The 24,658-nt window shown below is 36.2% G+C and overlaps 1 protein-coding gene across 3 annotated transcripts in view; it reads right to left on the bottom strand.

The window, feature by feature from the left end:
- The window catches only part of fam189a1 (family with sequence similarity 189 member A1), a 143,509-nt gene that overhangs the window by 91,713 nt on the left and 27,138 nt on the right, over positions 1-24,658 (bottom strand). Inside the window, exons 1-2 of one of the 3 annotated variants that reach the window (XM_048184366.1) lie at positions 9,932-9,958; positions 9,050-9,111 (exon numbers count right to left, since the gene is read on the bottom strand). The exons of the other annotated variants lie outside the window; for them this stretch is intronic. Of the exons in view, the coding sequence (XP_048040323.1) occupies positions 9,050-9,064 (15 nt within the window). The 5' untranslated portion in view covers positions 9,065-9,111; positions 9,932-9,958. Of the gene's footprint in view, positions 1-9,049; positions 9,112-9,931; positions 9,959-24,658 lie in introns of those variants that run through there. 3 annotated transcript variants of the gene reach the window in all.

Here is a 24,658-nt window from a genome sequence, read left to right as displayed (position 1 = left end):
GAGTAAGATGCAGCCTGCAGAAATTACATGCATGGTTGCTGTTCTCACTGGAACTACCTACTGTAGCCAAAGCACAATAAAGTTTGTTATAGCCATAATTCCAAAGCCCATATTTACAAAATATAGATTCTGGGAATCAACTCTGGTTTCATGAGACCAAATCAATCATTTTGGATCTAACAGCATCCAAAATGTTATGGTGTTGCTAGAGAAGGAGTACAATGAGAAGTGCCTGGTTCCCATAGTAAAGTTCAGTGGTAGTAAAGCTCTTATATAGGGATGTATGAGTGCTGAAGGGAGTTATGCTTTATCAATGCTGTCATGAATTCCCACACCACTGTGTAATTTAATACACAAACTTGAAACAGAAGATGTTACCCTTTCCTCATTCCCTGCATTGTTGGGCATATTTTAACATAACAATGAGGATGTGCATTCTCCCAAGGTGAAAACCTTCTGTGGACATGTATTGCACTCAGTCTTAACACTCTTGAGCACCTGTGGGGGATTCTGTAGAGACGAGTTGAGCAACACTCCCCATTAAAGATCAGGGCATTTAAGGAGCTCATCATCCAGGGGTTAAACTGGACAGATGTGACAATTTGTCATGAACTTGTACACTCCGTGCCAAGAAGGGTCAGAGAAGTATATTTAAAAAATATGGAGGGCATACTAAGTATTAAAATATTATACATTTGTTGAATTAAATCTAGGGTGTACTCATTTCTGCAATCCTTAATTTAAACAAAATTGGCTAATTTACTTATTTTATGGCTATTAATGACATATATTTCTCAGTTTTTATTATGTATATGTTTAATACATTTTAGATTTGCCATCTTTTCTTTCCATGAATAGTATTAGTGATCATAAAGAAAATACATCTTTTGTATTTGTTCAGAGGGGGTGTAAACCAACGTTTACCATCCACCTTTTTTTTTTCTCTCTAATGAATTCTAACCAACTCCTCTCACTTTTAAGTACAGTACAGTAGTAATGTTCTACAACAGTGTTCCCCCCCTCCCCCGAAACTCTTAGTATCGATCCCTAGAACACCAGTCTACAAATCCAAACCTGAGTGTTTTTGAGGCCACACATCCAAGTTTGGGACACATTAGGGAGAAATGCATGCTCTTTTTTAATTAAATTGAACAATCTGGGGATTAAAACAGCGTCAATGTAAATCCGCCCCTGAAGACGGTGACATTCGGCAACTCCAGATATATCACATGGAAAGCTGGCAGCCGAGAAATCCTTCTGGCTCGTTTAAAAGCAACCACCAGATCACATGACTCGCTGTGTTCAATTTAGAGATTGCATTCTGCTGTCACAGGCACACCTCGCAAATGAATAAAGCCGTACCTGTACGTACATTCTGTGCCAATAGCAGAACATTGCTTGAATTAATTAGAGTCAAGAGTCAACTGCACTGAAATATGTTTTGGACTCAAAATGGGGAATGAGAAAACTAGAGGAATGAAAATGACTGGGGGAGTGTATTCTTTTGTTAAAAGGGTTGTGCATGTGTATGTGTGTATAAGACATAGACAGAGTGCTTGTGTTTACACTGTGACCTCTCCATCACATTGGGTTCAGCTCCTTTTGGGCTCTTGAGACACAGATGAGAGCTTCATTCAAATTAGATGCCACTACTCAAACAGCTCTAAAGCAGCCGTTTATTTCCAGCACTAACAATGGAGCTTGCAGGAGAAGGTCAAGGCCACTGTGATTGGCTGAAAATGTCTTTCATTCAAAATGTAATACACAGACTCATGGTTACTTGCTCTCATCTCGTCACTCTATCTTCATCATTCACCTCCTCTTCCTCACTTTCTCTCATTCCACAAATTATTATTCCCTGTCTAACATCTCACACGGTTCTGAGCTTAGAACAAACAGCTCATCCTCATCGCCATGGAAACAGTGGGACAACAGCAGGTTCCCTGGTGTTACTGGGGGTTGGGCATCTCAATCATTCTTTCCCTTCCTCTTGCTCTCTCTCTCTCTCACGCTGTTATTCACATTCATCCACTTTCTGCACACAGATCTCCTCTGGAGACCATGCCAGTAAGCACACATGGAGCTCGTCTGATAGCTACAACACCGCAATAACCACAGAAACTATTTGGAGTCGCTGCTCTGACTACTGATTGTCTTCAAGAACTAATTTATGTCCAGGTCACATTTCACATCAAGAATCAAAAAGAAATTATTATTTGCACAAAGTCTTCAAAAAAATGATGAGAACAAAGTAACAAAAAATAATTTAAAAAAAATTAAAACATTAAAATTATAAAAACGTGTACGGGCTACAAAATTTGGGGGGGAAATCTAACTGCGATTTTTCTGGTTAATATTGCGATTGGAGTTTAAAATGCAATTTTTAAAACAAACAAACAAACAAAAATAATTAAAAAAAAAGAGCACAATGTTTGTTGTCCTTGTTTGTAGGACTGCACAATTTGGCCAAAAATGATGTTTTTATGTATCAATAGGTTAATAATAATTATAATGATTATGCTTATTACAATATAAGACATATTACTATTGTAATAACACTATTTCACAATAAAATACAAAACCAAGTATTTATTATTATTAATAATAATAATTATTTATTTTTGATTTTACAGAAAACTGCTGGTTGACATGTTAACATGAAGGGGACCTATAACTATAAATAATTAGAAAGGTCTAAGTTTTTATTATAAAAAAAATATGATAACATTTCTTAATTTTGTCAGGAAACCTTGCATCCAGTGTGAGAAAAAAAAAAAAAAAAAAAAAAAAAAAAAAACCTGTTCACTTCCCCACACTGGAGAAAAAAACTTATGGATTTGGATGTTTACTTCAAATTTCTTTAGAGAAAAGTCTTATTTTTTCCTATTTTTACCAAAAATAGAGTATTATGAGTATTATTGAGTACTCATGTAATGTAATGTCTGTTTCATTCACGCTGGGTGCCCTCAAGCAGAAAGTCCAAAAGTGAGACTCATAAAAGTCAAAAAGTTCCAAAGGAAAATGTTCCAGGAAATCCCTTATATGGACAAATGCCTCCAGATATCACTGCAGCAGAATAAAACACAGATAGAGACATTTTGACTGATGAAGCTTGGAGGACAATAAATATACAATTGTGACAATATATGTGTTCAAGCCATCTTGTGTATTTTCATAAGAATAAAGTATATTTATAATGCAGTGCTAATAGACAGACTTTATCACTGTATAGAATACTACAAAATATATTTGACTCATTCTGATTCTCATACGATCAGAACACAAAAGGAAGTTATTTCAGTTTGAAGTAAAAACATGTCATTAAATGTTCTCTTATTGTTGGACAACAGGTTGGTAAACACTTGTCATAAGTTTGGAAAGATATTTGGCACGTTGCTTTTTAAAATGTACTTTATAAGTGACTTAAACTCACAGCACTTGCAGAGATGAAGCAGAGAACCGAGCGATCTGCTCTGACCAGTGTTGTGTTTCACAATAAAACACGCTACACATACAGGTGCATCTCAATAAATTAGAATATCATGAAAAAGTTATTTTTTTCTTCTGTAATTTAATTCAAAAATTAAAACTTAAATATATTCTAGATTTATTAGACAAAGTAATATATTTTAAGACTTTTTTTTGTTTTCATTTTGATGATTACAGCTTGCTGCTCATCAAAATAAAATAAAAAATCAGTATCTCAAATTATTAGAATATTTAAATTCAAGTTCTATTAAATTACCATTCTCAGGGTATAAATACTGGGTTTAGGTCAGAAATCCCAACAGCAGTCATGGGGAAGTCTGCTGACTTGACAAATTGTCCAGAAGACGATCATCAAGACCCTCTACAATGAGGGTAAGCCACAGAGGGTAATTGCTGAAAGAGCTGGCTGTTCACAGAGTGCTATGCCAAAGCATATTCATGGAAAGTTGACAGGAAGGAAAAGGTGTACAAGTGAAAGGAATGACCGCAGGCTTGAGAAGATTGTCAGCAAAGCAGATTTAAGAACTTAGGAGAGCTTCAAAAGGAGTGGACTGAAGCTGGAATCAGTGCATCAAGAGCAACCGCACACAGACGTCTTCAGGAATTGGCCTACAACTGTCACATTCCATGTACCAAGCCTCTTCTGAACCAAAGACAACGTCAGAAGCGTCTTACTGGGCTAAGGAGAAAACAAACTGGACTGTTGCTCAGTGGTCCAAAGTCCTCTTTTCAGATGAAAGTAAATTTTGCATTTCATTTGGAAATCAAGGTCCCAGAGTCTGGAGGAAGAGTGGAGAGGCACAGAAACCATGTTGCTTGAAGTCCAGTGTGAAGTTTCCACAGTCAGTGATGATTTGGGCTGCCATGTCATCTGCTAGTGTTGGTCCACTGTGTTTTCTGAAGTCCACAGTCAACACAGCCATCTACCAGGAAATTTTAGAGCACTTCAGGCTTCCTTCTGCTGACAAGCTTTATGGAGATGCTGATTTAATTTTCCAGCTGGCTTTGGCACCTACCCACACTGCCAAAGGTACCAAAAGCTGGTTCAATGACCATGGTGTCACTGAGCTTGATTGGCCAGCAAACTCGCCTGACCTGAACCCCATAGAGAATCTATAGGGTATTGTCAAGAGGAAGATGAGAGACACCAGACCCAACAATGCAGATGACCTGAAGGCTGCTATCAAAGCAACCTGGGCTTCCATTACACCTGAGCAGTGCCACAGGCTGCATTGATGCAGTAATTCATGGAAAAGGAGGCCCAACCAAGTATTGAGTGCATAGAAATGAATACTTTTCAGAAGCCTGGCATTTCTGTTTAAAATATCCTTTTTTTATTGATCTTATGAAGTATTCAAATTTTTTGAGATTGCGAATTGGTGGGTTTTTGTTAAATGTGAGCCAAAATCACCACAATTAAAAAAAAAAAAACAAAGACTTAAAGTACTTCAGTCTGTGTGTAACGAATTTATTTAATACACGAGTTCCACAATTTGAGTTGAATTACTGAAATAAATGAACTTTTCCACGACATTCTAATTTATTGAGATGCACCTGTATATTTATTTAATTAAAAATGGCAGCCTTTGCGATTTCATAATCTCACCAAGCCAAATCATGATTTCGCCTTAATTTCCGTTAATCGTGCAGCCCTAGAACAGCTTTTAAGGTACGATCTGCAATATTTTGCCAAAAGTTGTCAATAGTGTAGCTGTATGAAGCATAGCTCACACAGAAGTAACTTTTAAACCATTGACCAACAATTGACCATCTTTGCAAATGGTCAATTTGGGGAGAAATGTGCTTTATTATCATGACAAGAATAAAAAAATCTATTTTTCCTATGCAGTATTTCTGAATCCTTTTTTTTTTTTTTTTTTTTTGGCTTGAATGTGTCCTGGACATTTTTCCTAATTACCTCAAACTTCTATTATTCTAAACACTAAGAAAGAGTCGATTTATAAAAAAAAATAATAATAATAATTCTCATACACACACAAACATGAGACAGTGGGACATTTCTGGTGACATTCTCTCAGTGGACAGCGCTATCCTTCCTCTAACAGGCATCTCTTGTCCAGCTCTTTGAATAATTTCAGAGCAACAGAAATTGAGACAGCATTAGATAAACAAAGCCACCTGAAGCATCCCCCATTACTCTGTGTCTCAAACTATTATGCCGAAACAGTCAAAACTACATAGTGACATGCTGCGGACTACAGTGGCATTAAGAGAGAAAAAGAGCTTTTCATCAGAGCACTGCTTTACATTCAAAAAACAGCCACCAATCCTTTTTACATGGTAGCAGAAATATAAACCATGATGCTGATGATGATGGAGGGTGTGAGGAGGAGAAAGAGAAAGATGACAAACAAAGACTAATTAGGGAAGTTAAAGGGGGAGAGAGAAAGACAGAGAGAGATAGAAATCGTGTGCAGCAGGGACTTTTCCCCAGTAATTGAGATGGATTGTAGTGGGCAAAGAGGCCAGATGTGAAAAGAAGAGACTCACTGCGGGAACTATTCTTTCTTTCTCTCTCTCTCTCTCTCTCTCTCTCTCTCTCTCTCATACATTTTGTGCTTTAGCGATGACTTTAGCCAGTTTAATCACTAATGACTTCTAAATTGAATTTAGCTCAAATTAAAAAAGCAAAATCAAATAGGAGATGGAGCATGCTGTAAGCAGTCCTGCAGAGAGCTCCCTTAAAACAGCTGAAGCTGGCTTTGCCACTTTATTTTGCTTTGACTATTAAGATAGATTATTGCAGCCTCTTGAAAGGAGGCCATAACAAACAATCCAAATGTAAATTTAAATTACAATTTGATTCATGCTGTATTGCCAAGGTCGAAAGTGCTGATATGCAGAAATGCCATTTCCAATTCAACAGCCCTTTACAGCCTCAATGTCTCCAAAAAACAAACAAAAACACCACAGCTAGCGGAATCTTTCCAAATAAATAAATAAATAAATAAATAAAAGAAAAGAGAAGTGTGTCACTGGTAAAGACAGTAACATCTCACAACAATGACCACCAATGAAGCCATTTCACACTGAGGAAGCACTTTTTGTTAGTCACTCACAGCTTGGAAAGGATCAAGATGGAAAAAGTGGGTTAGGAAAAAGAAAAATATTGAATTAGTCCAGGGTTAAAATAAAATAAAACATACATAAAAATAAAATCCATCATACATAATATACAATATATATGTATAATGCATACACACATATAAACAATGCTATAAAACACATCAACAATGCTGTGAACATCTGAAAACCGCAAATTAGGACTAAAGGGCTTCTATAATGTAATTAGCTTTAAATGGCAGTGTGCTTCATCAACACAATGCAATGTGCAGACATCTAAACACTGTTTAATGATAGTCTTTTAGCAGTGACAATGGTGCTCTATTATATCTAAATACCAGTAGTACACTGTACTGTAGGGCAGTTTATTGATCTTAATCAAAGAAGATGAAGACTTATTGCTGGGGCAAAACAAGATCTCAAAGTGTATGTGTGTGTTTGAGCATTTGCAGGGCAGGATGTCGCATAAAGGCCCCCATCACAGCTGGCAACCAGAAATGTGCATTCTACCGCTTAAGTTGATATGCCAGGCTTTAATTCATACAAGTACACTGATGGCCAATCAGAGAACACTGGCCCAGCTTAACCACACACACACACACACACACACACACACACACACACACACACACACACACACACACACACACACACACACACACACACACACAGAAGCAGGAACACAGGAGCCAGTAAGACTCCCTGCAGGCTGGTTAGATCAATGGCAATAAAATACCATTTTTGATTGTTGTAAGACTCAATAAGTATAAATCCTATTTGAAAATCAATATAGAAAAAAAGAGCTACAACTGCACAATTCATTGAGGTGCTTCATTTTTAAAGTCTCTCAAGTACAAACCTGAAACTTAAAATACCTAGCACTAAATATTTCAACTATACTTTGACTAGGTTGCTTTGTTCAGACAGGCAGCAAAAATAAATACATTTAAAAAAAAAAAGATTTAATCTAATGTTTACAAACCTGTCACATATCTATGTGATTTGAAATCCATATATTTCATGTACACTTTTCAGTCATTCAGTAAAGTACTTAATATTGTCTGAAGTGCACAATATAGGTGCAATACAGTCTTTTTCGCTCACTTTTTTTTCATATAGTTTAATGTGAGGTGACCAGTAACAGTCAGTCATAAAGATTGGATATGAAAACCAAATTGGATTTCTGTGTAAACAGGTCTTGTGCCAATGTCTACTTTACTGTACCGATTACATCAGGACTATACTGGCATTGTGTTTTTATTGGCATTTCGTGGTTGTCCCAGGACTTGATTGGCACATTGTAGTTATCTGCTGGTCATAATAAAATGAACATAAATGTTCTTGGCAGTCGCTTCAATAGCAAAGTATCTTCCAAGAAAAAAAATACTGAATGTTTATCAGAAATAAAAAGAAAAAAAAAATGTTTATCAGATCCTTGGTAGATGAAAGTGATCAGTACTATGAGGGGTATTTTCTCATTTACACATCAGGCTGAATGCTGGGAGTGCAGTGAGAGGGGACAAGGCCTTCTGCATCAGGGACTGGAGAGGAACAGACAGCTCAAGTCAAGCACAGGCTACTGAACCCATCTGAGAGGAAGCAGAGCACTAATGTTGGCTCACAAACACACATGTTTGTAACCCATACCCTAATGGTGTCACTATATTAGATGCAATGGTTTGAATAAGCAGGGCTAGGGGTTAGAAAATGAATGTGAATGCCACTGTAGATCACTGAAAAGCCACGCAATATCGCGTTCATATCGCAGATGAATCGCGTTCGATAATGAACGCGATATTGCGTGGCTTTTCAGTGATCTACGGCTCTGTCTATTAAATGCCGCTCCATTTGAAAGCAGGTGATGGCGATTTAGCGGTAATCAGGGAACCGGCTTTACTGACGAAATGCGCGTGACAATCTCATGCGATATATAGCGTGCAGCCCTAGTTTCATATGTCTTCGACCAGGGGCGATTCTAGGATTTTGATTTTAGGGGGGCTCAGCCCCCAATAAGGGTATGATTAAAAAAATATTATTTGACTATTAGGGTAGGGTGGTATGCTACTAACCTTACTGCAATCCACTATTCCATTGTATTCCCTGTATTTCATATATGGGAGTAGGAGTACTGACTGAGCCATATACAACACTGTAATAAAAAAATAATTATTGGATGTGACCACTAGAAAATAGGGAATGTTGATTTTTTTTTTTTTTTTTTTTTTTTTTTTATTACAATAAAGACCTCCTGATTCATTCACTGTACAAACACACTAATAATTTCTTGTTGAGTGTCAATAATGTCAGGAGTCAGGACATTTGTGTTTATCCTTTGACGATACCACTGCTTTTTCTTATAAAATGTACAGGGAAATTGGCAGACAATTAAAACAATGTCAGGGTTCAATGACTGAAATGAATCTTGGGAACACAGTGGTATTGTGTGTGTGAGAGGCTGTCTACGTTCTATTCTCACCTGACTGTTGCTCATTTGCAGACCTACTCCCGCAGGACAAGAAAAAATGTTCGTATATCCATCTACAATGAAATATAAATTATTTTAGTTTTTTAGCTTTTTAGCCTTTATAATCAACAATACGGTTGGATATTCATAAAGTCACCCCATGAAAATTGATGTAATTTTAAGTATTTTAACTAACCAGCTAATATTCATTAAGAATATAGACAAACCATGTATTAATGTAATTGTCTATTGGCAATATGATTAATCTGTTCTATATTTATTTCTATTTATTAAAAATAACAACATGAATTATCAATTTGCCACTTCTATAAATCAAGTACAAATCTAGTATAAATAGTATAAATCAAGAAAATCAAATATCCCTTTACTCTACGCTTACTCTAATTTATGTATCATGACACTCCTCCTGATTCATTATTACTTAATACAAAACTATATTTAATAATACAAAACAAAATAACTCCACATTCTCTCTCTGGGCCATCTAGTGCTTTCAGACAATGATGTGTGTCATTTCTGTGCATGGCTGCATAATGTAATGTCAAAATACATTATTATAATATGTCTGTAATTGTAAAAAGTAAATTAAAATAAATCATGATCGTTTTCTGAATCTAAAGTATGTTTTCATGGGTGTTAATCACTTCATTTTTGTAGGAATAAAAAACAACTATCACACAAGGGCTGAAGGTGAACGCAGCGAAACGTATTGGTATTGGATGAGAAACCGAGCCGTCCCGTGTGCTCCCAATGCTCCAGTAACATTACATTATGTAAACTGCAATGCATTTATGACAAAGAACTGCACCGATGCAGATGTGATGTCATAGCATTAGCAATCTATCAATAAATGCACGCACACACGACACACACCTTGTGCTCTCTGATGTTCGCTCTGCTCGGCGCCCCTGCAGATTGAAAAATGCGCTAAATCCAAGCAGACTGAGATAAGGGGAGGAGCCGAAACTTGACGCAGCTTGCCGCCGTTTCAAATGAGTTTTTTTTAAAGGGGACTGAAGCGATCAAAAATGTATTAATCAAATATTTTTTTAGGGGGGCTGGGCAGAAGTTTAGAGGGGCTGAAGCCCCCCTAAAAAGGGCCTAGTGACGCCCCTGTCTTCGACCAATGCAGAAGGTATTGGTTACAACTCCGGACCGAATCATCAAGAATTTCTCCTCAGCCGGCAGATCCGATGCTCCTCAGCCTAAAGGCATTTTGCAAGTACTGTATTGTACATTTGAACACTAAACAGCGATTTAGTATTAATTTGTAAACCACCTGTGTCAGCTAAGGTGCTTTATTACTCAGGAAACTGATGTTTCTTTTCCAGATTGTCTTTGACTTTTTCCTATAGCTCCATTTCCGGTCCCACTTCCGGTTCAACTCTATCATTGTTCATTTTTACCTATGTATGTGTGTGACCTGCGTGTATGTTATGTGTTTGTTAGTTAGTTAATAAAGAATTGTGCACAATACATGTTTGGTTCTGACTCTGTCAGCTAATAAATTGCGTCTTAAATAATTTAGATCTTGACTACATGCTCTGAGTAGTACTGTACAATAAGAATGTTACTTTCGATAACCTGGAAAGAAATGAACATTTCTTAGAATTAATAAACAATTAACACTGAGTTTTCACTGGACGAACAGGGTAATTGATTGTAATATTAATTTTAATGTAGCTACATCAAGTTAATCCGTTTAACTGATTCACATATTCATAATTAATCATAATTAATAATCATAATGAGTTATGAATAAATATTAATATTCCCCCTTTGAATTAATTCGCTACACAACCATACAAGATTTAATTTCATAAATAGAAATCCAAGCGCACGCACACACAAACACAGCTACAGTATCTAAATAGATATATTCCATAGAGTTCTCTATTATTTTTATATATAGCTAGTTATAACCTACTCCATAACCTAATCCTATATATATATATATATATATATATATATATATATATATATATATATATATATTTAGTTACACACACATTTTACACACTCATTTCAGTGTTTTTTTTTTGTTTGTTTTTGTTGTTGTTTTTAAATCAGATTCAATCAAATTTAAATCAACAATTCCATTTTTTCTGGAGTTTATCTATATTAACATCTATAGTCTGACAGTTTTGGTCTATAAACCAACAAAATTCAAACATCTCCATCTTTTATATGTCTCCTTATCTCTCAGAGCACAGCATACTTGAATTAGTAATCAGACGAGTTCATATAGACCTCAGGAGCTTACATGGGGTCTTCCGTGTCATTTAAATGTAAATCACGCACAGTGAACAGGAAAAATGTCTGACATATAACCCAAAAGAAACACCCATAGAAAACATCCAATGAGAGACATAGCAATCAAGATGCAATCTGACATGTGAAAATGTTTATCCTCTTATGTTCATCAGTCTCACGAGAATGCTTCAAAAAGCAAGAACTGCATGAACAAATGAAAGCATTCTTCCTGTCATCAGTGACTCTACAGCGAATCCATCTTTGACACTCCAACTACAGAGCGATAAAAGGGAGTAATGACCCGTACACACAGAGCATCTAATCCTGCTAATGATGTATATTTTGTAATGCTTAATCATTAGTACCAGGGTAGATATGCAGGTAATTAGTAAAAAAAAAAGTCAAGTTCTGTTTATGCAAATTCTGTTTATTTACCAGTGTAAAATTCTGGTTGATCAGACTATAAAGAAGTTTGTGTATTTCTCTACTTGTGCTTGAATTTTGCAATATTTATTCTTCTCAAGCAATGGTGATATTTTATAGTGGATATCTGAAATCGATTTCTTCCCTCCTGTTTAACTAATAAAGAAAAGAGACATTATCAATTAATATTGGCTCCTGCTTTACCCCTGGTTATCATTTTAAAGGTTCCTTCAGTACATCAAATATATGAGCCTCTTAACTTGAACTTGCTCCCCTTTAGAAAGGCTATGTATGAGTGAGACAGCAAGGGAAACATGAGAAACAGGGAGATGAACTGAAGGAGTGTGGGTTTTCTGAGTGTTCTGCTGGCAGTAGCACTAAGGGCCATTTTTCACCTCTCTCTCCCATGAGAATTATTAATAGATCTATAACCACCTCCCTCCCTGCTGTTAATCTACCAGGCAACATGTGTTACATACACAAGTGCATGATTACTAGGGGTGTAACGGTACACGATCATGATGGTTTGGTAGGTACTTCGGCAGGGCTGGACTGGGACAAAAAAATGGCCCTGGCATTTTTGCTCAGACCGGCCCACCACAATCGGTCGGACACCACCCACCAGAGTATTACAATTAATTGGTAGAGTTATTAAAAATACACTTAGTAAGAGTAGGATTTCTAGATGGACAATGTGCTCCATGATATAAAAGCTAGTTAACCCTTAGAACGTGGATGTAGAATACTGATAATTCTATAAAGATTTTTTTTTATTTTATTTTTTTTCAATGAAACAGACAGCAGAAAAACTATAATTTACAATACAAATATACTTTGTTTTAAAGAGCACAAACCCCTGTTTAAGTGTCAAACATTTACCTCTCATTGTTTAGATACTCCCCATTAAAAACAATGAAAAAGAAAACTATACTACCAAGTTACTCACAAAAAACGTCCTAATAAAATGATATTCATGTTATTCACTTGCCATAAACAACCAAGTGTTCATACCAGAGTAATAGGGTACAAGAGCTACAAAACATAACTTTTTATAGCTGAAAAGTGAGATCTAGTAGACCATCATCACGACTAACAGCTATAAATAGACACCTATAGTCTCGTTGTGAAATAAACACATCATCAGTAATATTACATTATAATAATAACCTGAATTTTTTTTTTTTTGAAAAATCAAATTGCATCATTTCAGGTTTTTCTATGAGAAGGGCCGTTACTGCATAAGTGAACTCTGATAGCTACAAGGGCACTGCTAACTACAAAAAACAGTGCAAAATAACTTTTGCTGTGCTATTTGACTTTAGCTGACTGAGTGACCAGTGCAGTAGGTGACAGTCTGACTTTATAATAACGACGACGATTATGTTGTCTTATAATATTCATTCTTTAAACATCATCATCGTCGTCGTCGCATCATGAGTCCCTCGCTGTTAATCATGTAACTACCCTGCTTACCGTTTCTATTATACTCTCCTGCTTACTCTGTCCCTCATTGGCTTCACTGTCAGACACCTGCTGCTCCTCTGCCTGACAGGTGTCTCCTCCATGTTCTTCTATGTTCACCTGTTTTTGCACGTCAGGTACTGTAGGTTTGGAAACTGAAGCTACAGTAACCGCACTAAACATGCCAGTAATTTTTGCACGTTGAGGCATCAACCTCTAAAATTTTTTGCCCGCAACTTCTCCGCACCCCCCTTGCACTTGCGCTTTTGTTTCTCCATCCTCCTAATCCACAGATGTTCTGGCGAAACAGAGGGACGGGGTGGAGTCTGTTAAGAGATGTGATTGGGCCAGCCCAGTGTCAGTATGGAAAATGAACCAATGGGCCGCTGTCCCTGCTTTATGGGCCGGTCGTTGGCCAATTTTATGTTTATTAAAAAAAATCAAATCATATAGCGGCCCCGCCCTCAAGTGCGTCGGCCCACCGGGCATTTGCCCGGTATGCCAGATTACCAGTCCAGGCCTGTACTTCGGTGTTGAAGTCACAGTTCGGTAAAACGGGGGAGAAAACGAAACATAAAATGGCTTCTTTTTTCTTCTTTTTATTAAACAGTAGTTTAAATTGATCTCTCTTTAAATAAATCAATTATAATATTGATTTATTATAATAATATAATATAATATACAATTATAATAATATAATATTTTCTTAGATAAAAAAAATCTATCTCCGCTAATGCTGCAAACTATATACAGGGAGCCCTTTCTTGCACATCATGTTAAAGGTTACAATTAACAACAGAGCCCAAACTATTAAATTCAGTTGCTATTTATATTAGATATAATAATCAACACTCAAATAATAAAAAAATATGTAAATTGCACATAAGGCAGGTTTTGAATTAACTTCTAAATCTAATTATAAAATTATTTTTAAATAATTTTTCTACTCCAATTCATTTCTGAAATATGATCATTTGACACGGTTCACTGTCATAACTTGTTTTCATGACAAATTTATTAGAACATATTAAATTAAGACATCACTAACAGTAATATAAAGTAAATATAATGAATATATATATGCTAATATAGTGCATATATTTCGTAAAATGCTCCCCTCTAGAGTTCATTTCTCTAGTGAACTAACCTGCTGTGGACACTAAATGACTTGCCTGAGGTTAATGTAATGCTGCGTGAGAAATTATTCTCAAGCTATTTTAATGATGTCTTTCCACAATTGAAACACTGGTTGAGAAATTACACGAAAACATATCTATGCATAGATTGTCTGTTCTTCTGCGCATTTTCCTGTTGTGGCAGTTAGGCACATTGCAACACATTGCGGTGTGACTGGACTATGAGTGACTGTATTCATCATCCGACTGTATGCACCAAACCGTGACGTCCGTACACCGTGACAGTTTGGGATGAATACATGTACCATATATATACTAAGTATTACTGATCAAGCACATTTAATTACTACAACATGGCAAAAAGACTATGAGCGACTCACTTCTATTCCCATTTAATAAAAATCTGACTTCCTGAAAGGAAAGCAGAAAATAAGATGATTAAGAAATTGACACCATTTCAGAGGTTAACAGATCTACAGAGAACACCTGCTCCTATATAGACCATTACCAAAGTCCCTTTCAGGCAAGTCATTTCACTCGGCAGCCATCTTTAAAATACCTCTTGGGCAACTATTTCAGTCATGCAAGTACAGCTCCTATCTCTTTGAATGGGGAAACATCAAATTCTCCAAAGCCGTTCACCAAGCTTACAATTAAATTTCATATTTGAAATCACCAATGAAACCTGACAACAAATGTATCATTAATGTGATTTCTTATAGTTAGCGTTACAAAAAGCTGCCAGCAGACTGGAGCAGACACTGTCATAAGCTCAAATCACTGACAGTTTCTATCGCAACCAGAGCATCTAACAGCAGCTGCATTGACGCAATGACTTTACCAACCAGCGATTGGCTCTTTTATTTATAAAGCAGGACTTATTCCGCCATGTTGCGCATTGCACTTTTTCCCGTTCACATATGAGTGCACTAGCTATCTATATATAAATTAGATCTGCAAGATTAATCGTAAAAAGATTACAATCTCGATTCAACAATCAAATTTGTGTTCGTGCTGCTGAGAGCCAGAGATTGCAGTTTTGAACCACACAGTAGTTATTTCTCTGTGTTACAAATATTCAAATTAAAGTTAGGATATAAACACTGACGTCTACTATAGCAATCAAAATAAAGCAAACCACCCTTTGAAACTAACTTGGCGCTTCTAATAACGGTTGTTTTAATGACATCTTCTGCCACTAGGTGGCGACAAGTGACTGTTAAATGTATTTGTCACTGAATCATTCAAAAGATTTTTTTCAAAATCACTGATTAATCCAGTAATGAAACAAGTATTTATTGAGTCATTGAATTAATTCAAACCATTACTTAAAATAAATCATCCAAATTCATTAAACATTTTTCCAGCAATTAATATTTTGTTACAATCTCTAGTAAATTACATGTTAATTTGTTTAGTTTCATATTCAGAATCATGGGAGAATCGTGATCTCTATTTGAAATCTAAAAATCTTGATTCTCATTTTATCCAGAATTGTGCAGCTCTAAAGTCTTTGCCTTTAATAAAAGTGCTCCGCAAATAAATGGGGATTATGTTCCAGAAAACAATATTGATAATATGATAGATTTTCATTTATAAAAAAAAAAAAAAAAAAAAAAGAGAGAGAGAGAGATAGCATGATGGCTCTAATTTTATCCATCTGGATAATAAAATGAACATAATCTTTAGCACTTTACAATTATAAAGTACTGCAAATTGTATTCATTTTTAAAAACAAATCTATATTTGCCAGATGGACATTGTTGGAAGCTTGTTATTAATGCACATGGGAATGCATGTTTTGCTTTTTGTTTTTCTTGCGTTGAACTTGATTTGTTTGAGGGGAAAAATCACTGCATGAAAACAGAGAAAAATGTAATTAAGGTTCAGAATTTCAGTTTAAGTTTATTACCTATAATTTAATTTAGAGTCTAATTATTATTCTTTTCACTTATAATGAAACATCAAAATCAATTATTTTCTAACAACAACCGAACCCATGTTCATTACATCTAAATACGCATTCCAATAATAATGAACCATGTGCCACAAACAGAAGAAAATGTCAGAAAAATTCATATGTAGAGGAAACATCTGAGTATGATGCTGATCTGGATTAAAAAAAAATAATTTTAATTTGGTTAAAAAGTCCACAAGAAAATCTGTGTTGTCACTCACTTTTTTTTCCAGCTGACCACAAAAAAAAAAAAAAAAAAAAAAAAATTCAGCAGGTCCCATTTTACAAAGCTGACTTCAGTTACTTGACTGTAATGGAACACATGACCCCTAATTTCACAGATCAAAGGAGGAGTATGCATACGTCAGCATACAAACTGAGTGAGTGAGCACTATTTCAATCCTCTGTAAGCCACTTTAAAGACCTTTAAAAGGGCAGTTTGCCATGAAATGTTGCATTACGAATCATCTCTCGACTCAGGAGTAAGAAAGTGACAGAATAGCATTAATATTATGCGAGTCAAAAGAGATGAGATAGCTGAAAGATCAACAGAAGTAATTCCAAGTCATTACAAAATGTGGATTTAACGTATAATAAGCCACAAGACACTCTGTGCCTAAAAAAAGGGTGACACGCGTTTCTAAACACAAAGCAGAGAGACTAAAACCCCCTAGACTACAATAAAAAAGAGAGGAAATAACTAAATGAATATAATACATTGAATCGTGTAGTATATTAATTTTAAGAAATGGCAATATGGTAAGGCAATAAACAGTTTTATTATATTAATATTGTATTTAAACTATATTCTATAAAATAAAATATTTTTTGAGGGAAAAACTGCACTTCCACGAATATAATTCTTAAGCTTAACTGTAAACAGCAATGTTTATGCAAAGTTTATTCATTTATCCGTTTAAAAATGTATAAAACTGAACTAGTTAAAAAAAAAAAGGCTATTAAAAAACAAAACTGTAGCTGAGATAGATGTGAAGCTTTTGTTTCCATCCAGGATTCTTAAAGAGCCATTCAGATGATATATGTTGAATATTTTTCATAGTTCTGTCATCTATTCACACTGAATGCAGGTATACATGACAAGCAATATTACATTTTGCTATTCAGCCAAACCGCTCTCCTGGATGGATGCCAATGACACTCTCCAGTACCTTCATTTAACGGGAGGATGAGGGCGCATAAAAATAGTCATGTCAAGTTGAAACTCCTCATTGTCACCATCATTAATCAACAGCTACATTTACAAATGATGTTTACTGTTATTATAGCATTAAGAATCCATTACTACATTTGTTAAAGCTGCATCTGTAATCAGCTGTCAACGTCTCCTCGCTCTGCTTTTCTCTAGCGCCCTGAGCGATTCTGGATATCAGCTGGTCTTCATCGCTGTCGCAACGTGGGTGCTAAAGATTTCACTAAGCACAGACACTCTGTAAAGAAGAAACAACGTCAAAACCATGACAGTCTCCCTACAATATACCATGACATGTCAGTTCCATAAACAGCACGTTAATGACGTGTCACCACCACAATAAACCCCTGAAACCATCCATATTTCACACTATACAGACACATTTTCACAAAAGCTGGCCTATTTGAAGATATTAAAAGACATTCAAAGAAAAGGACATTATGACACTCTTTTTCATAATACGCAAGGAGATTGTACTTCAACCTGGCAGCCTGACACCTCACTTAACACCCTGCTCTGGGTGAAATATACTGTAATTATACACACACCACATTACTTTAGCTAACCATTTATCAAAGAGGTTGTGCAGTACTGCAGAATTATTAAAGCATTTTGAAGATGTACAGTTGATATGGCAGATTTGCAACTAAAGGTAGAATGAACTATTTACTGCACTTCAAAATGGCTACATTGTATCATGATGACTTGTCGGCACAACGTTTCAGACACAAAGATATAAAATCCTTCCTTACTCTTAGCTCCCTAGAAAAGGTTTATGTAAAAACAAAATTACAGCAAATATGCTGGGATAAACTATTCCCATTTATTTCAACACCAGCCATCCATCATCATCATCATCATCATCATCATCATCATGGCTCCACATGTGTGAGCAGTGAGCACTAAACCGCAAAAATTCATTTACTAATCAGTATTTTTGCCTTGATTTTCCCTCACTAAAAATATCTAAACATCATTAAAACAAGATTGAGAAGCAAAATTGTGGTTTAAAAAGATAATAATGCTTGTTGTCTGAAAATATATCTTGAATGAAGTTTATTACCTCAATGGCAAATATTTTCTTTCGTTTTGCATAAACCTCTTCCACATATGGGCAAGTACTGAACTGCAAAAATTAATTTTCTTAAATCAGTATTTTTGTCTTAATTTTGCCTTGCTCAAAACATAATTAAAACAAGACTGATGCATGATAAGCAAAATTGTGGGGGTTTTTTTTCATATGTTTTAGTTTGTTTATGCATAAACCTCTATATTTTTTTAGATTTATGATAAAAAACTAGAAGAAGAAAAAACAACTGGGAAAGAAAAATGGGTCATTCTGTGTCAAAATCAACCAAATTTAGGAAACTTCTCCGGCTCAAATTTTTTATTTGATTTTTTTCTGTAGAAAGACAAACATAAATAGTGATGAAATCCAAAATATTAAATGTCACAGATGTATATTTACTGTGTAATCCACTATTTTGTAGAGGGGGGTTCAAAATGGCAATTTTCACCTGAAATTTGGAGCCAGTTTACAGGGGTGTAAAATGACTTTAGAAAGATGGCAGCATCATTATTTTATTTTTACACATGAGATCGGTAGGTCTATTAGTTAAATCTGTTGACTTTCGCAATCTTTGCTGCATTATATGCCAACAGTGACAGTTCAAAAATGTCAAAAAGCACTTCTTGTGTTTTTTTGCCTCAAGTTTGCATGCCTGTAACTCAAGAAGTATTAAAGATATCTTAATATCCTTTTAGATTCTGGTTCGTAACAAACTTTACTTTTGGTATCTTCATTTTAAAGGCCCTCGATGGTTCAATCACAGAGATATGGAGATCTTAAATTGGTCAATTGTACACAGTGGTCAAAAACCAAATGTGGGTCTCTTTGCATACAGCTTAATTTTTCTTTTAAAGAGGAATATCTGAAGAACAAATAATGTTAAGACCAGAAATGTATCTCGTGTATTTCTATGAACTCAATTGCATAGAAGACTTGAATACTTAGTTACAGGCATGCAAACTTTGAAAAAAAATATTTATGGCACTCAGACAGGTGTATTCTATGCAATTGAGCTGATAGAAACATGAGATTTCTAGTTTTAACATTTTTTGTTCTTTAGATATTCCTCTTTAAAAGAAAAAAAAAGTATCAGCTGTATGCAAAGTGACCCACATTTGGTTTTTGACCACTGACAATGTGTATAATTTACTCATGGAGCCACATTAACATGTCCATATCTCTGGGATTGAACCATCGAGGGCCTTTAAAATGAAGAACCAGAATCTAAAAGGATATTCAGATATCTTTAATACGTCTTGAGTATTGGCTGGTTAAGCTGGCACAGAATGACCCAAATAGTTCATGTGGAATATATTCTCTGAACAAGTCCGTTTTAAACCAGTCTTAAAATATCTTATACAACTTCTCAAGTAAATTAATCCCGTTTTAAAGAGATTCAGATACAGTTACTGGAAAATGACAAAAATATTGCTTAAGAAAATTATGCTTTTGCTAGATATGGAAATATGAGACAACACTACCGCTGCTCACCAGAAACAAATGCAGCATCTGCCAGGCAGCCTGTCTGCATAACATCTAAATCCTTCTGCCTTTTAATCACACAGATATGAGTGATATTGAAATCTTACTCCAATCAGAGCACAGGAAGCATGTGATTGCTACAGCTGAACCTAAGGGATAGCAAAAGTCCAGTGGGTTCTTCAAACCATGGCATACCAGCAGAGCATGAAGCACTATGTGCATGTAGGGACGCAGAATACAGAGAATATAGATATAATGTGAGAAGAGTCTCTTCAGTGGGCACATCAGTTTCCCCACACAGCTTTACCCAATGTCAAGCAAGAAGAGATACATTTCAGGAGGACAATATAGAGAAAGAGTCAGAATGAGAATGTGCACCGGGGTGAATGTGAACGCAAGGACAAACCTTTTTCCTCCCCAGAACACAATAAGTGACAGGAGGATGGATGCAGTCTGCAACAAAGGCATAATATTGAGGTATCCATCATCACAGGACTTCTGTGAACCTCATATATCTGGTTCTACTTCAGGACATACGCCTTTTACCATATGCTGTGCTACACAACAAAACACCGTTTTTCCCTCATGCCTTAATATAGATTCGTTTAGGAGACCCCATCAAAGGCAAAAACACACCGTCCCAACTCATCCACTCCCCCCCAGCTGGTATAAAACCGCCGTACCTTTCGTGTCCCTTCAGAAGATGCTTCAAGGGAAGCTTTGATGTGTTTTGACGCTATGTGTCTCACATCAAAAGAAATAGCAGCGGATGAGATCAGCAATGCTATGTTGCTGAGGACAGTTTATTTTCACCCCCTCCCCACCAAAAACAAAAAAGCACATGAGATAACAGGGATTTCTCACTGAGCAGCAAGAGTGATTGAAAAAAAGAAAAGACGGAGTATCTGTGGCACGTATTGCATCACGATAGCAGATGAAGTGCTCACGCTTTATATTGTCTAAACCGCATAATTGATAATGACTAAAAATGGTTTATTTGAAGTCAGTCCTCCTTGGGGGTTCTCAAATCAAGATATAAATGAATCTTGCTATCCATGGTAACAAAATTACAGCAGTCGTCATGGAGCAGTTACGGTGCCCGCATGAAAGGGACGTGATGGCGTCTGGACAAATATAAACGATTAGTGCTAGGATGCAGCTGGATCTGCGGGCTGTAACGTGCACCTGTGCATTTGTTTGCGTCAGTAAGTCCCTTTCCTTCCAGTGTGGCCATCCTCTCTTCGACAGTGTCTAAATGCCACACTCTACTTTCACAGTTATTTGGCATCTTGGGGATCCCTCGGGGCTCTGTGCTGATTCGCAGTGAGCCTTGTGCTAAGAGCGCAGGGATCCAGGCATTTCCCCATCTTCAAACCAGCAGCTTTCAGGGAGCATATGAGTAACAACTGAATGACGCACGTCACGAGCGCTGAAGCGGAGCGCTCCTTCGGAAGAATTACAATTAGACTCTGGGTTAGTCAGTGAGAGACCAGAACACAACTCACACAAGAACAATGGACAAACACCTTGGGGGTAGAGGGGGTTGTGGATCCACGTTATAGCTCCTCCCACAGTTCCCAAAGTTATTTTTGTGTAGAAAATGCTTAGGAAATAGGACAAAAGGACCGAATTCCTTTTTGAAAGCTGGAATGTTTTTGTACCCCCACACAATTTAATTATCTTGAAAATTTTAATGAAAAAAAGCTGATAATTACAAATGAGAAAAATTATGTTCAAAGTTTTAAAAGTTATGTTAACAAGATGTTGTGAAAACTTTAATTCCCTGGATTTTCAAACAGAAAAGTTGTTTTTCATTACCATATTTCACAATATTACTGTTTTTACTGTATTTTTAATCAAATAAATGCAGCATGGGTGAGAATAAAAGATGAGACATCTTTCAAAAATCATAAAAAAAAAAAATCTGGTCCCACTTTATATTAGTTAATGTAACATTAAGGCCTTAAATGTAAAGCCTACTATGTACTTACATTTAAATTAATCATTTGATACAATGCACATAATGTGTAGATACTGTACATGTTTTTACATTGTACTATTTAAAAAAAAAAATACTTGCATGCAATTACATCTGTAATTAATTTCTGTAATTACATTTATAATTACACTGCTGACACATGCCTTACACCTTAACCCATCCTTAATCCTGCCCATACCACCAAACATGTCCCTAACTTTACCCATGTCCCACCTCAATAGCAGCAAAAGTGTTTTGCAATACAATATGAACACAATAAGTACATTGTACTTATTTTTTTTCATGCAAGTACATAGTAGTTAAGGCCATCATGATAAAGTGGGACCAAAAAAAAAAAAACTTACTGACCCCAAACTTTTGAATGATACTGTATGTGAAACTGTACATATTATGCAAAAATAAACATTTTTAATAGTAGTGTACTACATTGTAGACAACTGGAAGGGTGTCAGAAAACATTTGTTCAATTTTGAGGAAAAACAAGTCTAGACAAATCCCTTTCCTATTCTGTAAATGTCTGTTCCTTCAACAACAAACTCATTCTAATTAAGGTCCCTGTACAACATTTAGAATCAATGTCGTCATACTTTGAAGTAAACTCATTAATCAACCACCTGCAGAGCACCACAAAGCAAAAATTGGTGTTTTAAAAAACTAAAACAGCCTGGCAATATTTACAGCTGGATATGAACTAATTTAATAAGATGTAAGATTCAGCCACTGAATTAGCCAAGCCAAATGTCTCTAACTGCATCTTATGACTGACAGAGTGGGTTCCCTATTAACATTCACAGCTTTGCGTTCACCTGACTCAAATGAAGCACTGCTTGTCCACTGCTATTAATCAGGCATTAGAAGCAGCAGCATCAGCCCTCGTCCTCACAGGTCAGACAGAGTGGGAGCTCAAGGATGTGAGCTACATGCTGCTCAGCCTCGGGTTAGGAAAAGCAGGTGAGAGCGACATGTAGACATCAGAGGAGACGCATGACCTGACACCAAAGAGAGGCGACACAGAGACAGACAGAAACTGGAAGGGACAGGGGTCACACAAGTTACAGGGGAATAAAAAGTGTTTTGTGCTGAATTAACTTATGAGACCCAGATCTGAAACATTTTCTGTAATGATTGTGACGAAAATATGGATTTTAGCATGATAAACATCAAATTAGCCAAAATATTTCATATTCAAATGAGTGAGGCATGGGTGATGTGAAAAACCTTGTGAATGGCAAGCCAATTTAAATTTTTCTGTGAAAACCTACTGAGCTTTCCGTTTTTTTTTTGTTTTTTTTGTTTTTTGCCATAGATTTCGTGTGGGCCTGCTTGTGAGGGATATTGTCAAACTATGTTTCCATCACCCTGTTTTTATGCGCATTTTAAAGTATCCCATCAGAAACGAGTGATGGAAACAAAACAAAATGGGTGAGTAAATCATGGCGTAATTTCCATTTTAAAGTGAACTAATCCTTTAATTCGCAAAAAAAAGTTTTTGTACGCTCACTTGAGGTGGTTTTTGACACTTGCGGAAAGGGTTAATGCGAATAATGGGAGATGGAAACGCTGCGAATAGCGAATGATGTAGCGAATGATGCGTAAAAACGTAATAAGTGTTCATTAAAGGGGGGGGTGTAATGCTATTTCATGTATTCTGACTTATTTACACTGTTAAAGAGTTGGATTCTCATGCTAAACATGGCCAAAATTTAAAAACACGAGTCGGACGTATGACGCCAAAAATACTCTTCCAAATCCTTATAAACTTCGCGGTTTTGAGTATGGGCCTGTGTGACGTCATAAAGGTCGGAATTCCTTGTACGGGCACTTCTCCCAGAAAAGCATGCGCGCACACGTCGACCAGAGCGAGAGTGTAAGAGCACGCCCATCAACGCACGTTCGGCTTAACGGAAGTCGTCGTCATCATTCACTATACGCTATATTCATTATAGGGATAATGTACTAGGTTACCAATACCTCCGTCATCCGCTCAAACAACTTGATGGAAATGCACCTAATTCGCATGTGTTTGTTTTTTTGTTTCGTTTTTTCAAACTTTGAAAAGATTCGCTTCACGTTTGGATGGAAACCCAGCTATATACAAGGTAACAGAAAATGCCTTTTTAAATGCCTTCCTTTCCTGTTTTTGCTTCTGTTCGCATTCTATCTCTCACATACACATTCATCTCAGTCTCTTTCCGCCCTCATCTATCTTAACCTCTCCTCCTCATCATTTATCAGACACTCTCAGCAGTTTCCCACTGGTGGTTTGGATAGGAAAGGTTTTGGCCAGGTGGTTGGTGCTGTAAAAGGTCAGGGCCGGTGAGGACAGTCGCTCCTGCAGAGCTGCTTTCCACTCTTCCACGTCCTGGCAGTACTGTACGTCCATGTTTTGAGCCAAGAGATAAAGACCAACAGCATCTCTCTGTAGTTCATAACACTACTGCCAGGACCAACTACTCTCTTTTCTTCTCTTTCATGATGAATCTTTCACTTACGCTACATTTACACTGTAAAACTCAAAAACTGAGGCAATCAGTTGCCTAAAAATTTTTAAGTTAAGAAATTCAAAGTTTAAGTAAGCAGAACTAGCAGATTTTTATTTTGTACTTTAAT

This window comes from Megalobrama amblycephala, linkage group LG3 (genome assembly GCF_018812025.1).
Source record: "Megalobrama amblycephala isolate DHTTF-2021 linkage group LG3, ASM1881202v1, whole genome shotgun sequence".
Lineage (NCBI taxonomy): Eukaryota > Metazoa > Chordata > Actinopteri > Cypriniformes > Xenocyprididae > Megalobrama > Megalobrama amblycephala.
Note: the sequence above shows the minus strand (reverse complement) of the source record. Positions and strands in the feature narration are given on the sequence as shown.